Consider the following 16,033-nt stretch of genomic DNA (forward strand, 5'->3'; position numbering starts at 1 on the left):
ACATGTGAGTGCCATATCCAAATGTTCTCATATCTTTGTTCATCCTTAAGAGTACTCTTTGTGGCTTATGAGCATTTTGCTGTCCTCCAAGAGCTTGAGGACTTGAAAATTTCTTATTGCAAAACATACAAGAGAATGGGTATTGCTTAGACACAATCACTTGATGATTAGAGTCTTCCAAAGGTTTTGGAACATTGGATGTAATTTTAGGGTTTGTCGATGATTTACATAAGAAATCAGATGATGATTCACCCACCATTCTTTTATTACCTAAACTCAGAGATAATGAGAACTCTGAATCAACATCATCATCGGTGGATGATAAATTCTCAATCTTACGCTTTAGCTTTCTACTTCCAACAGTATCAACAAAGAATTCTTCTGACATTATTGTATAACCTTTCAAAGAAGATTTATATTTTGTAAGAATTTTTGTGTGTTATATGATTTCAATAAAGGAGTATTTATTAAGAGAGAAATGAGAATTTCATCTCCCATTAAAGAAAATATTTGGAATAAACACTTCACCATATCCTTGTATGGTAAAAAATTTAATTATAATATAAAATGTGTACCGTACCTAGCCAAACTCAACCAAGTAAACAGTGTGCATATCGAAACCGCCTAGTACCCGGACATCACCAACATAACCCATCTAGGCAAGTAGCCGGTCGAGACCGACTACTCCAATGAACTTAAGCCAACATCGATGCCCCCGCGTTCAATAGATCTCAAGGGCCTGGTTTGGGGCCCAGACCCATTCATGGCCCAAACTAGAGCCCATGTCAAAGCCCAGCCCATGAAATGGTCAAACGTCATTAATGCCCTATAAATACACGTGGACCCCATCATTTAAAGGTACGCATTCATTAATCACTGATTTGACTCTCTGAGAGCTTTGACTTACTTGAGCTTCGGAGACTCTTCTGCAGGTAACCCCCCTGGGTTCAAGCCGACACGTATCGACCGGGAAGAGGCCAACTGAAGAGATAGCGGATTACGTGGTAAGGTGACGTTTGTGTCTAACTTATCTTATTTGTTCTCTGCAGGAACAAAATGTTTAAATTAAAGGAATGAAATGTCAAACTATAGGATGAATGGCTTAACAATTTGATTTTCTTTGTCCATATAAAATTTGATTTTCCATTTTGGTACAATAAATTTATGTTGACTAGTTGAGTGTTTATTAATTTCTTTCCCTTTTTATACCAAAAGACTACCTATTAATGATGGTATGGTTAACAAAAGTTTAAAATCACACCATATGTTACCTAAATGATAGGAACTAAAATAAAAATCATACCATAAAAGATGAACCTATATTAAAAGTTTGTAAATAAACTTAAACAAACATGAAAGTGTTTAAGGTAAGAAAATAAAAAAAAAGTTGTAAAGATTGTAAAATCTGTTATTTCTTTATTTCTTACAAAATATAAGGCACCCAATATTTTATTAGTTTTAATTGATTTTATATCCGTATTGTCTTTCAAGTGCAAAGTTATAGATATCGTTAAAATAGTTGTATATAATCCTAACTACTTATAGATCATATTAGTGCTTATATTCAATTCATGATGCTTGACGTTGAAACCTTATTTGCAAAAAAAATTGAATCTCATATGATTTTTGGTGTATCATTCAATAATTTACTCCGACTAATGATAAAAAAAAGGTAATGTTTCATTTAGAATTTGTTAGTTAACTTACTTTACCAAGAAGTATGAATTTATTTGAAGAATCTCGTATCATAATTCACAACATATAATCTGTAGCGTATAACTCAATCATTTTTTTCCAACTAATAATTAAAAATATACTTAATATTTTATTTAGAATTTATTAGTAACCCGTAATTGTTGAATTATTTTAATAATGGTCAATACCCTGAATTTTACCATTTTAATGAAATATAAACATCATATATTTGTGTGTGTATGATATAATTCAAACTTGACTTTGTTTTTTCTATCTCTCGTTTTTATCAGAATAATCAATTAATGTATTAAAAGTTTCTTTTCGGTTGTTGCTTTTGAGAGAAATAAACTATATAATTTAGTTTTACTCATAAAAATGAACTCAATACATTAATCACTATTGATTGTTTAAAGATAAAAAATGTGTTATATTTTAATTCCTAAACTTATACTTAAATCTGAGTTTTGTTGTTTCAAACTTTGATATATCTTAGTCCCCAAACTTTAAAAATTAATAGATATAGTCTTTTTAATTCAATTATGTTAAATATTTTTGACTTGTCAAACATGTTTTAAGTTGACGTTTGATGTATCAAAGTTTGAGGCAAGAATAAATTCTAATTTCACGTTAAGTTTAAGGACTAAAAATATATTTAATTATATCATAACGAATAAAAAGTCTAAAATTAAAATATTTAATCAAAATAATTAATTCATTCCTTTAAATACATAACTTTAAAGTAAGGTGATTTAGTAAATAGATTAGGTCTATATAATGTTTGTAAGAAAAAAAATATAAGTAAAATATTTGAACTTAACATAGTCACATTTATACGAAAGATTCTATATTTTAAGATTCTATATTTTAAAAGGACATGAACTTTTCATACATGAATAGTTAGACGTATTTTTGATCATATTAAAAATCAAATCTTATAAAAGTAATAAGGTAATAAGGTATGATCAATACAAAATTTATCTACTCAAATTATTTGTCTTTTTAGTTATTTCTAAGTGAACTCATTACAATTCTTTAAATGAGTGTCTACGTGTTTGAGTTATGTAAGAGTTAAAAATCACACATTAGATAAAAATGAGTAAAAATAATAATATATGAGAACAAAAACTTACAATGTTTTAAAAATAGTGGGATAAAGGTGATATAGTGGTTATGAGTTTACTCAAGACTCATTAGTGTTTAATCTTCTTAGTGTATCTTCCATTGGAAAAAAAATCCAACACCACAAACATAGACATGATTATGGTCTTCTTCTTGATGGAAAGCACACAAGTATAATTTTATGTTCATTATAGTCCTAAAAATTGTTACCCATGGTCTTCATTTTTTGAGATTTTGTCAATATGATAAAAATTATATTTAGTTCTTAAAGATATGAGCTCACTTATTAATATATGAAATAATCAAACATACTTTGTATGTCCTCATTTTCTTCCAAATTAAAAAAATGTATTAAATATTGAAAATTTGAGATTGTTGCATTTTACCTTAATGGAACCTTTATACATTACAATGAAAGTACTTCACATCTTTTTATCTTAAGTTACAATGGAACCTTTACACATTACAATGGAACCTTTATACATTACAATGGAACCCTTCTTGTATTCTTTCATATAGTAAGCACATGATGAAGTTTCTTGTTCTAACATTAAAAAAAATGTACTTTTCATTCTGGTCTTTCCTTATGTGTTCATTGTTGTTTTCGTATAAGGACATGTGATTCTCATTCTTCACAAAATTCATCATATTAATTATGGCAAGAGTTAAAGAATACTATCATTTGTTTCTAGTAATCGTACATGGTACCTTTGAACATGGGTAGTTTGTTTATACATCATCCTTCATTTGTTCTCTCTACTCAATATCACACCTTTACTTTACCAAAAGCTTATCACTAAAGATTTGTCTATATGCCAATTAATGGCAATAAGCTCACTAGAAAAGGTTTATATATTTGTGCTAATGTAGATATGAAAACCTAAAGGTGATTTTGAATCTTTTTCATAATATTATAATGTCACAACAAAAACAAAATTTCATCTAATTTTTGAAACATGCCAAAAGAAGTATGTGAACAAGGAACAACTTATTTTATATTAGCTCACTAACTTGAGCCACATCTACTTTAGTTTCAATTTAAGGAGGGTTAGTTAGACAAAAAAAGGGTAAACGTCCTTATTTTAAAGAATAACATATCAATAAACATGTTATAAAGGTGTAATACGAAATATTATCTAAATACTTAGCGTTAGACTAGTCATTGTGTTAAGATATATTGTCCACATTTAGACAACACATTGTCTAAGGTCCGAAATAGTTGAAACAACATCTATACTTAAAAGAATCATGATTTAGGTAGAGTTAGGTGTATTTATAAATATAAATGCTTTTAATTTGCAACATTTATGAAGAAAAAGTTTGTTTACGAAAGTTAGGACAAAATGTTGGACCAAAGACCATCAAAAGATATGTTTTAAGCATAAAAAATGGACATTATCAACTACAACTAAATAAAGTATATGTTATCTATCAATAAAGTTTATTGATCAAAATGCATTAAATGTGAATTAATGCATAATGGAGCATGAATGAAATCACAAAGACGAGCAAGAATAGTGAGCACGAACAAAAATCACAAATCACAATCAAAAGCATGAACCACAATTAAGAAAATAAATCACAAGTACAACCATGAAACTACAATGTAAATAGAAACCATAAATCACAATAAAAAATAGGGATAATGAGCATAAACAAAAACTGTAACACAAACATGAATCACAAATATTGGTTAAAAACAAAGATCACAAGTACAAATAAAAATTACAACACAAATGGGAATCACAATTGTAAATAATAATGGGAATGGCCGGGTACATCCCGGCCCAATAAAACAGAAATGGCCGAGATCACCCCGGCCCAAGTACGAGGCACATTCGTTGTGGCCCAATCACTGGGTAACTGCTTTCACCTTTTCTCCAACACAACACAAAGGGCCCAATAAGTGTGATGGCCAGATATATCTCGGCCCCTTTTGGCCGAGTGCATCCCGGCCCAAGGGAGTGGCAGATGGAACATATGATTATGGCGCAGAGGTACAGAGGAGCAGCGTGCAATCTCAGTCAAAATGGAAGGAGTTGATATTTGGCGAAGTACAGACCGGCAAACCCCAAAAATGAAGGAGTTGATATTTGGCGAAGTACAGACGGGCAAACCCCAAAAAGGAAGGAGTTGATATTTGAGAAGTACAGACGGCCAAACCCCAAAAAGGAAGAAGTTGATATTTGAGAAGTACAGACGGCAAAACCCCAAAAAAGGAAGGAGTTGATATTTGAGAAGTACAGACGGCCAAACCCCAAAAAGGAAGGAGTTGATATTCGAGAAGTACAGACGACAAAACCCTAAAAACGGAAGGAGTTGATATTTGAGAAGTACAGACGGCCAAACCCCAAAAAGGAAGAAGTTGATCTTTGACAAAAGTACAGACGGACAAAACTCAGAATGGAAAGAGCTGATATTTAACAAAGACACAGAAGAACAATCTCAACCAATAAGGAAAGAACTGATGTGTGCAACCTCAGTCGAAAAGGGAAAGAATCGATCCTCGAATACGAACGACCCGCAAATAATAATAACAGGTCCATTAAGAAATTAGTATAAATTAAGGCCTAAGTGAACAGGTAAAGGTACGCTTTTCTGATTAACCTATCACTACTCATATCGATCACTCTCTAACTTGAGCGTCGGAGTGCCTGCAGGTACCCCCACCCTCGGAGTGCAGACGGTAGGGAGATCCAGGAGGAGTCCAAGGAGGACCAGGAGGAGGTTCGACACAGAGGGTTCTTGAGATCGTCTGGTTCCGCACCGAAATAGTACCGATCAGGTACAACAAGTACAAATAAAAATTACAACACAAATAGGAATCACAATTGTAAATAATAATGGGAACTTTGACAAAACAATAGAATAAACAAAAACCACAAATCACATGTCGAAAATTGGTAATAACTTGAAACAACAAACCACAAAATAAAAACATTCTTATCACCTCAAAATACTCGATGGAAACCAATATGCTACCATGTCAAAAAAATATGAGTATCATTCTTATCATAACAAAATTACTACTCTGTGAAATATATACTTTAAAAATTAGAAAATCATTTTTTAATTACATGATCTTAAAATCAAATATAATTTTAAATTAAATAATTTAAAAGTATGTTTGACTTTAGAACAATCTAAAATTTTTATAAGATCTTTGTTTGAAATTATATAATTTAGAAATCTATTCAATATAATTAAAATCTAAAATGCTCCAAAATAATAGTATGATATAATTTAATCATGTTTTATGAAATAATGTAATATATATATATATATATATATATATATATATATATTCTAATTATTTCTTTATGTAATATCTTTTCATTTACTTTTGTAAATTTATATCACTAACTTAATAGTTAATCTGTGCAAACATGCAATAATATAATTATAAATATTTTAATGATAATAGTACATCCATTTATTTATAGTATTGTAATATTTATTTACAAAATCTAATAGAAATATATCATCATACTTGCATATAAATATGTAAAAAAAAAAAAAGGTAAGGAAGGATGTTGGATTCGTCACAGCAGCCTTTTATGCTATCCAATTTGGTAGTTAAATTATTAATTTTAATTTTTTTAAGAAAACTTTATTATCACTTGTTCTTTCTTAATTGTTTCTCAATAAAACCTCACACTTATTTTAGTTAAAGATATTTTAATATAAAAGTAACCAATACACAAATGTTTAAAACATTTCTATAACAATCATTCTCAACTAAAATCATAGTATTAACAGTTTTATTTATCTTTAAAGCATTCTCCCTTACAATACTCTTATTAGAGAGAAAAAAAGTAGGGGTCGTGAGGAATTCAAGTGTGAGTCTAAGTCTCACATTGATCAGAAATGAGAAAGTAGAGCACTATATAAGAATAAAGACTCATAAACCTATTATCTTAAGGTTTTGGGTTGAGAATGATGTCAATACCTTATGTGATTGAGCTCAGATCTCATTGGTGTTTGTTCTCCCCAGTTAAACCCCCTCCTTATAAACCTAACAAGTGGTATCAGAGCCGATGGTTAAAACCGGCTCAGACGAGTGCAATATGGTTCTAGTATCGAAAGTCTTCGGTATAGAAAAGGGTGGAAAAAAAGTACTTGAAGGGACTCACCCTTAAGGGAGAGATTGTTAGTGATGTCAATACCTTATGTGGTTGAGCTCAGATCTCATTGGTATTTGTTCTCCCCAGTTAAACGCCCTCCTTATAAACCTAACAGGGGTTAATTTTGCTTAATTAGTTAATTTATAGTATTTATAATTATATATATATATATATATTATTTATTTAATCAAATTATACCATATTTAAAATACTTTTTCTTTATTTTTTTTATCTATTTCTACTTTAAGAAACAACAAAATATTTAATTTAACTTTATATATATATATATATATATATATATATATATATAAAATTTATTTCACTTCTATTTTCACATAGATATGGAACAAATGCTTAAAGCTGGGTCCTAAAGCAATTTATTGCCAATACTGCTACCCACTTCTCTTTCAGAATTGAAAACAATTATAATTTTTAAAATTAAAAAAATACAGATAAACTCTGAAAATATCCTCCTTTTTCATTCTATTCCCTCCTTCCTTCATCTTTATAAACTTCAAACCCTTATTCATTTTTTCTTTTCACTATCAACCAATTATTATTATTATTATTATTATTACTAATGAAAACAATTATATTATGTGGATATGTTATTTTTTTATAATACAAAATAATGAAACTATAATTATAAAAATAAATTTTAATAACTTTTAAATTTGATTATAAATAAATTTTATTTATTTTGTAAATAAGTTATTTAATTTAAATAATAGTTAAATTAAAAAATGATTAAATTTAAAAATCAGTTAAATTTAAATGAAATAATAACTGAAAAGATAAAAATGAAATAAAATAGTGATTATTAAATTATTATTATTATTATAGTCAACACAATGTATGTATGTATTTTTTAAATATTTATAAATTATTTAAATTTTAAAAATAATAATTAAAATAAATTGAAAAAAAAAACATGTACATATATAATAAATTGTAGTTATCAAAATAAAAAATATTTTAAGTAATATTATGTAAAAGATATTATAAATAATTTAAATAATATTATAATCAGTTATTTGAATTATAAAAAATAATTATTAAATTAAAAAAATTAAAATATATCTTTTTATTATAAATAATTATTTAAATTTAGAATCTAGAAGTAAAATTAAAAAATAAAAATAAAAAATATATATCATTTTAATAGTTATAATTACTGATAAAAGAATGCTAACTGATCCACCTTATAGATATATAGTTATCCAGTTATATATATATATATATATATATATATATATATATAATTATAGGTACATGGTTATTAATTACTATTATTATTTTAAACAATAAGAAAGGCATCAGACCCATCCTCAACTCAAACTTATTTTCCCACACTTCTCTCCCACTTACTGTTAAATGAGTACACCAAACCCGACCCAAACTGACGATGGGCCCTGACCCACTTCGCCGGCAATGGGAAAGTCCGGAGAAGAAGACCACTCTCTACCATCCACAGTTGCCGCCGAGGATCCATGGCGGAATGCAGTGGGGTCCGGCTGCATCTTTTCTGTTGTTGGAATCAAATGCGTTATTGTCTTGCTTTTCTCAGTTGCAGTTTTTCTCTCAGCACTCTTCTGGTTACCACCATTCGTTCACTTTGCAGATCCCAAAGATCTTCATTTCAATTCTAAGTACAAAGGTGAGTTTTTAATTTTTTTCAAACAAATTTTTGGTACTCTCTCACTCAAGTATCTTTCTTTATTTAGTATTTTTATTTTAATTTTAGGAAAATTTTAAATTAAGAATAGAAATCCCTGTGCTGATAATTAGTGGATTTGTTTTTATAATTGGTGGATTTTTTAGTGAAAAAGATAACAATGTGAACGAAAATGTAGATTTTAACTTTGATGGGTTTTTAATTTTAATTTTAGGCTTGTTAAGAAAATTGTTAGCGAATTAATATTTCCGTGTGTGGGGCGGTTTTCAATTTTTGCTATTTATTATATTTTGTGAACAAAAGGGGAGATTTGTTTGTTGCATCGTGGTTTGATGTTTTCTTTACTTTGAAAATTATTGTTCGAAACAATTATAATTGATTACAATTTTAATTTTAATGATACGGATATTGAAATTATCTTGATGTTGCACGTGAAAACAAAAAGGTTCCGAGTCTTAGGATCTGACACTATCATATATGCTGTTGTGAATTTTGGTTGAGCTGGAATATTGTAATGAGAATTTTGTTCTGGGAAATTCTAGCTATAAGAATCATGAAGCTTTTATGCTGGTTATGGAGAGGTTTCTTTGTCACTCTATATGTCAATATTCATTCGTTGATAGGTTTAATGCTTATGTTAGCATTCGCAAAGAGAATACTGGGTTTGCATAGCACTTTACCTTTTAGAGGAAGAATGAGGTGTTGTGAGTGATGACTTGAAGAACCATAGGAAGTTAAGATGGATATGAGAAATTGACAATATGAGGGTTTGTTTGTGTTCTATTCTTTAAAATTGTTTTTTGTTTCAGAAAAAAAGAAGAAAAAACTAGTTTTAAAAGTTATTTTCAGAAGTGGTACCTCCTCATTTTTAAAATTAAAAGAAAATCTTAACATATTAAGGTTTTTTAGTACTTTATGCTTTCAAACTTATATTTATTCATACTCTTTCTTGCATTATCCTATCTTCTTCCCACATGCTCTTTACTATCTAAAAAGTAGATTTACAAAGTTGTTTTAAAAATAAAAAAAGAAACACAAGACCCTAGGTGGTTAAATACTTCAGCAGATAAAAAGTAATGGAGGAGGCAGGGACAAAGAAAATTAAACTAACAATTTTCTTGGATGATGCAGTAATGGCAGTTAGCATTGGAATATATGTAGTTCCAATATACTTCCTTTAATAACATATTTTAGCCTCGTACTTTTGCATGAAATGTCCACAATTTCCGACACAGTATTCTCATATCTGCTACAATAAATATATTTTATTGTTCATAATGAGTTTAATTGTTGGAATATTTAGAGTAAATAAGTTGCTTTGTACATAAAAGCATGAAATTAACCGTCTCTTTCTATATTTTTGTCGTCACGTGTGCAGGAAATAATGCAAACTAAATATGGAGTGGTTAAATGTTAGAATTCTATTTAAATAAAACCGTTACTAGTAATAATGACTCAATGAGAAATAACTGTTAATAGAGTATATCATTTTGATTTGTAATTCCTACCAATATGATTAGAGAAACGCATGTAACATCAACGGGATCAAATATAATGAAAGGGTTAGTCTTCCTCAACGTGGTAAAACAAAGTTTGAGTCCCTATTAGAAAAGTATTCTCATTTAGCGTCTGAATGTATCTAAAAAAATTGTTTTTAAAGAAAGATAACTGTATGAAAAAAAGGATATATACATGTCATTTGACTCTATTTTATTCTTTTGGAAAATCTGTTTCCAAAAAAATAGGAAGGAACAAGTCAGGTGCTGGAATTGTGTCGCCACATGTTCTGTCTGGTTTGAGAAATGAAATATTTTGTTTATGTTCTGGATGTGGTACTGGCAAATCAATTTTGTGATCATTATAAGTGGCTCAGAACAAAAGTTTTAACTTTTTATCGAGGTTTAAGCATGATTTTAAGTAGTGCTAAGCGCCCTTATCTGTTACAGTGTTTGCTATAGCAGAGAAGTTTAATGTAGCGGGTTGAATAGCTGTCATGGAAAACTAAGGGTTTGCATGTTTTTTTACTCTTGGAGTATCCACTACCATAATGAATGTTTGGATAGGTGAGAGAATCAGTGTACAGCTAGTTCTATTTATGAAGGAAGTCATGAATCTTTACTATATAAATACAGGAATGAGGTGAAGAAATATGACATACCCAAACTTGAGAGAGGGGTCACCACTTTAAGAGAAAGGATGGTCTTGGAATGGGGGAGTTTTTACAAGTTTGTTTGGAAACTTGTAATGTGATATATTATATGATGAAATATTGTTGAGAACATAGGTAAAAGGTGTTGAACCCCGTAAATTCGTGCATTTGGTTATTTCTTTTATTTGTGATATTGATTTGTGCGTCTCACACTTTGGTTTTAATTAATTATGTTTGAAAAATAAATTTTCCCCAGTAGCAACATCATGTGTCTTGATTCCGAAATATGTCTTAGATCACATAAAATAGAGTTTTTTAGGAGACTATTTTGGGATTCTCATTCCAAAATTGAAATCTAAAGATGGCATAATAGTGAAAATGATAAAGAAACTTTGATTTAGATGATGATGAGAGATAATTCCAATATAAAAAAACTTGTATTTCACATTTGTTGGTGTTAACTTGTATGTTTTGTTTAAAGATGTTTTCACTGATAATTATAGATATTAATTCTCAATAATTTGTATTATTTGTTTTGAGTTTATATTCAGCACCTCTCCTATGGTTTTGTCATTAAAAAGACACTTCAATGGGTGGTAAGGGAAGAAGGTATATATAAATAAACCCTTAGTCTCAATGAAACAGAGAACAAGGTATTCCAGGAACAAATTCAACTTTCTTTAGCAGTATTATTGAATTTCAGAAAGTACTCACCGAATAATGAGTATTACAGAGAATGACCAAAACAGTATGAAAGAAAACTTAATATGAGAAATAGGTCTAGAGAGAGAAGTTCATAGCAAAAACCATCCCCCCTTTCTCTCACCACAACAAACAGAATATATACTAAACTTTTGACCAATCAAAATCCCTCAACCTAGAGTTAGATATTTTAATTCTCGTGGTTTTCCTGCCTCCATGATCTGTAAGGTGTCCTTGCTGAATTGCATCATTAATTGACTCTTCTGCCCCTCTATTATGCATTTTGTTGTTACCGGTCTCAGCTGCACTTGTTACACTCAACTCTTAATAATGTGGAACTTTTGGATGTACTAAAACAATTCACCTCTAAAAATTTGACAATTTATCTCTTCTAGTTTTTTATTGGTCTTATAGGGTGCATTATTTTCCTGTGCCTTCTGACATGGTGCTGAATACACTAATCAGTTTGACTGAGAGTCATGTGTTGGCTATTCAAAATGTCTACGTGATGCAACATTTTATGATGAACCATTGAATGTTATCTTCAATTTTGTGATATATGAAAATGTCCTTATAATTATATATTTGTAAGCTTCTAACTCATACGTTACCATATATTATTATATAATTTATTTGATAAAGAATGTAATGTAATTCATATAAGCACGATTATATAATCTTTTTATTCAATGACATTGTTTTAACTTTTCAGATCATGATATCGTTGCAAGCTTTTATATGCAGAAGCCAGTTTCTGTGGTAAAAGACAATATTTTGCAGCTTTCTGATGACATTTTTGAAGAGATAGGGGTTCCCTCAACCAAAGTAACATCTTCACTTGTTTCCTTTGTGAACTTTATTTACATTTTGTTTTTGCTAAATGAACTTTATTAATGTTAATATTATTTGATATAGACGTCATTCTTATATTTTAAAACCAGGTGGTCATCTTGTATGTGGATTGGATCTCTTACCACGATCAAACATGACAAAAGTCGTGTTTGCAGTTGATCCTGATGGTAAATATTCAGAAATGTCTGCAGCTGCCATTAGTTTGATAGGAGCATCATTTAAAGACTTGGTTATGCGCCAATCATATCTCCTGCTCACTTCATCCTTATTTGGGGTACCCTCCGATTTTGAGGTGCTGAAATTTAAGGGAGGGATCACTATCATTCCACAACAAAGTGTGTTTCCTCTGCAAACAGTGCAAACACTATTCAACTTTACTTTGAATTTCTCCATTTACGAAATACAAACAAATTTTGGTGAGCTGACTAGTCAACTAAAGAATGGGCTACATTTGGCTCCTTATGAGGTTTGTCTTTGTTAGTTCTGTCCTTACTGTTTTTGCTGTATGGCTCTTGATTTTAATATTTTATATGCTTTCTTCAGTTCTGATGTCATGTGAAATCTGTCAATTATGGATTCTGTGTTCTTTTTTTGGATCGGCAATGTTAGTTGTTAGTATGTATTAGTGAGGCAGTTGAACTCACAACCTCTCTTGTCCTTCCTTCTAATTTCTGTGTGATTACCTCTATATGGGCATTATGGATTCTGTTTTGGGATATCTATCAATTACAAGTGAACTCTATAAGCCAAAGGACTAACATATAGCATGAAAAATAAGCTAGATGTCTTGCATATAATCTTTAAATCTAGGAATTCCTTATCCTTACACAATATACATTTACTTATTCTTAATACTGGGAGGATTTCGAATATACTGATCTCACTAACCTGATTCTGATTGGTTTCCTTGTTGGTATGCAGAACTTGTATGTCATCTTTTCAAATTCTGAAGGTTCTACAGTAGCTGCTCCTACCACAGTTCAAACGTCTGTCTTACTTGCAGTTGGGATTACACCATCAAAGGAGAGGCTAAAGCAACTGGCACAAACCATAATGGGACATCATTCATGGAACCTTGGGTTGAATAACACTCAGTTTGGTAGGGTTAAGCAGGTTCGGCTATCATACATCTTGCAACACTCCCTTCATGGCACCGGCAGTGGTGGCTCTGCATGGTCACCTTCCCCTGCCCCTCTACCTCATCCTCACCACCACCACCACCACCACCACCACCACCACCATCACCACCATAGTCACCACCATAGTCACCACCATAATACACATGTTTTTCCTGAAACTTCACCTTCACCTGCACCTACAACTGGGGAAGGTGCTGCTTCACCTGAATTTGGTTCTCTGGCCCCTGCAAGAAGTCTGCCTGGCCCAGGGAGAAGTTCTTATGCTCAACCTCCGAAATGCCAATCCGGGTATAGAAAGAGATCTAGCCAAAATACTCGAAAACAGTTTGGTCTAACACCTGCAGTTGCTCCTACTAATGCCCCACACTATCCTGTTCCGTCACCACAGGATCGACCCTCAGCACATGGTTTTCATTTCTCAGTTCCTGCCTTAAGTCCTTTACCAAACATAGCATTTGCGCATGTCGGGCCCCCTCCTAAGAATGAACCATCTGCTGAACGTCCCAGCACACACGTTCATGGCCCCTCACCATCTTTATGTGAGTGTTGTTAATGGTTATTTGCATGAGCTAACATAAGAACTCTAAATTAGAGGCAACTCGTTTTACATGATTTTTTGTCTGCGCATGTTTTAATGTATTTGTCATATCTTGTTATTAAATTTATCGAGTTTACTAAGGTTATAAAGGCATTAGAAATTATTAGCTTAATAAAGTTGAGCTTTGAAGGGAAGTAGGAAAGGAGGAAACTACAGATTGTGTATGGGTTCAAACTAACTCCTACTCTGCGTGTCCCGAAGAAGTTCTTTCACTGTTTTGCATTGAAATACACTTTCATGCTTTGTTTTTGTTTATGTTTTTGTTGTCCCCTTCTTTTTTTAATGGAGGTTTCTAGTTCATCAGTATTAAATTTAACCTTCCAACATTAGATTATAATCATGAGCAATGCTAACATGAAATTGTTTGATACCGTAAGTTTTATGAGGGTTCCACCGAAAAGAGCACATAATCAGGTTGTTTTAGTGAGATCATATATGAAATTCATCTTATTAAGAGAGAGTGGAAAAACTGTGTTACTAAGCTCTAGGTGACTTACACGCCCTTAGGTTGACTATTCCCTTCATGATCCTGAGCTTTTCTAAACTTTTGGGTTTCATTGTATATGGGTATTGTCTATATATGAAATGCAAATGAACATAACGATTATTTGAGTTCTTGAGAGTATGTAGTAATTCATTAATTATAAATTACCATGGTTATGAAAATGGACCAGAATAGTTGCTTCCATTAAAAATCCAGTGGACTGCTCAGGTGTAGTTCATGAGTCTAAACTGACTGGAATTAGTCCATATCCTATAACCATAGAGAACTAATTGATTTCTTTGGTTTTTTATTTGCAATCTTGAAATATTTTCATTCAATCAAAGAAATTCTTCTAACCAAATAAAGAACCTATGCTAGTTACAAAGGTCCATCATACACAAGGCTTTTATATCTTTTATGGAACCATATATTAAATCCTTTGATGGATTTAAATTCTTATTTGACTTTATTTCTGTTATTTTGTGTTAGTTTATCCTTTAATACTTTACAAAATGTTATAAATATATGCATAATTATTTCTGTTCCTCTGATTTTATTTGGCCAGATCATTGAACCCTAAAACATTGTAGGAGACCAATAAGTATTCCTTTGTACTGACATTTTCCTTTGCAGATTCTGCAGGTTGTGCCGGGACTGTTAATTGGATACCATTAATGTTTTCCGTAATTTTATTACTTGTATAAGCAAGTTCTGAACTATATCATTCAGCCAGATAAACCAGAGAGTTATTAAGAATGAGTGAGCTAAGCAAAGGCTATCTCACATCTGAGTGAATACGAGGTGTTATTAAGAGTGTAAATAGTTGATTAAAAAATCCAAGAACAAATGTGCCCTTCAAAGAGGGGAAAAAAATCTAGACAGTGGATGCGTTTTCAGGTCAAAGTCTTAAAGTGGCAGGCCTTGATTACGTGCATTCCTGTTGTTCTGTAACAGTAGATGGAAAAAGAAAATGAAAGGAAAAAAAAATTGTAACAATTTCCTTTTTGGTTCTCATGGCTTTTAAATCTAATTTTGGATGTATTTCACACGAAGTTCACATATATATTTCATTTCATTTTATTCTTATGTATGGCTTCTCATATATTTATAAATGTCGTAAAAATTATCATTGGAGTTTCGGTGTTTTTTCTTGTACTTTATGTTGCAGCTGTTTTATTAACATATTTGACTTTTCACTGACAATTTTCACTATTAGACTCAATGTCCATTGTTTGCTTCTTCTGTGTTCTTGATAACATCACATTAAACATCAAACTAAAATGGTTTGTGTGCTAATGTCAGAATCATTTTTTAGAAGGTAGAGTTCTCACAGTTCTCATAATCAACGACATTGTCTTATGATAAAACTTTGACTACTTGGCAACTCCATGTGATCTTAGCATTCGTTGCTTATGCTCACATCATCACTACATATTTCTTTATAATTTTCTTTTCAACTAAATATTTTATTTTTATTTTTTACCTACTTTTAATTC

General features: G+C 30.8%; 1 protein-coding gene across 2 annotated transcripts; it reads left to right on the forward strand.

Moving 5' to 3' along the window:
• Positions 1-8,255: 8,255 nt before the first annotated feature.
• On the forward strand, positions 8,256-15,503 carry LOC114166069 (E3 ubiquitin-protein ligase arkadia-C-like). 2 transcript variants are annotated; one of them, XM_028050722.1, is made up of 5 exons: positions 8,256-8,595; positions 12,177-12,289; positions 12,406-12,782; positions 13,238-13,994; positions 15,171-15,503. In XM_028050722.1, the coding sequence occupies exons 3-5, from the start codon at positions 12,450-12,452 to the stop codon at positions 15,239-15,241; spliced, it is 1,161 nt and encodes a 386-aa protein (XP_027906523.1). In that variant the 5' UTR covers positions 8,256-8,595; positions 12,177-12,289; positions 12,406-12,449; the 3' UTR covers positions 15,242-15,503. The 2 variants fall into 2 exon arrangements, with proteins under 2 accessions (XP_027906523.1, XP_027906524.1); XM_028050723.1 differs by having other exon boundaries at positions 12,209-12,289.
• Positions 15,504-16,033: the final 530 nt, after the last annotated feature.

This window comes from Vigna unguiculata, chromosome 10 (assembly GCF_004118075.2).
Source record: "Vigna unguiculata cultivar IT97K-499-35 chromosome 10, ASM411807v1, whole genome shotgun sequence".
NCBI classification, from domain to species: Eukaryota; Viridiplantae; Streptophyta; class Magnoliopsida; order Fabales; family Fabaceae; genus Vigna; species Vigna unguiculata.

Excerpts from the sequence above, each read along its gene's own strand:
- LOC114166069 (XM_028050722.1), top strand. The coding sequence starts at position 12,450 with ATGACAAAAGTCGTGTTTGCAGTTGATCCTGATGGTAAATATTCAGAA. Across the intron at positions 12,783-13,237 it reads TACATTTGGCTCCTTATGAG|AACTTGTATGTCATCTTTTC; the intron begins GTTTGTCTTTGT and ends GTTGGTATGCAG. Across the intron at positions 13,995-15,170 it reads TGGCCCCTCACCATCTTTAT|ATTCTGCAGGTTGTGCCGGG; the intron begins GTGAGTGTTGTT and ends TTTCCTTTGCAG.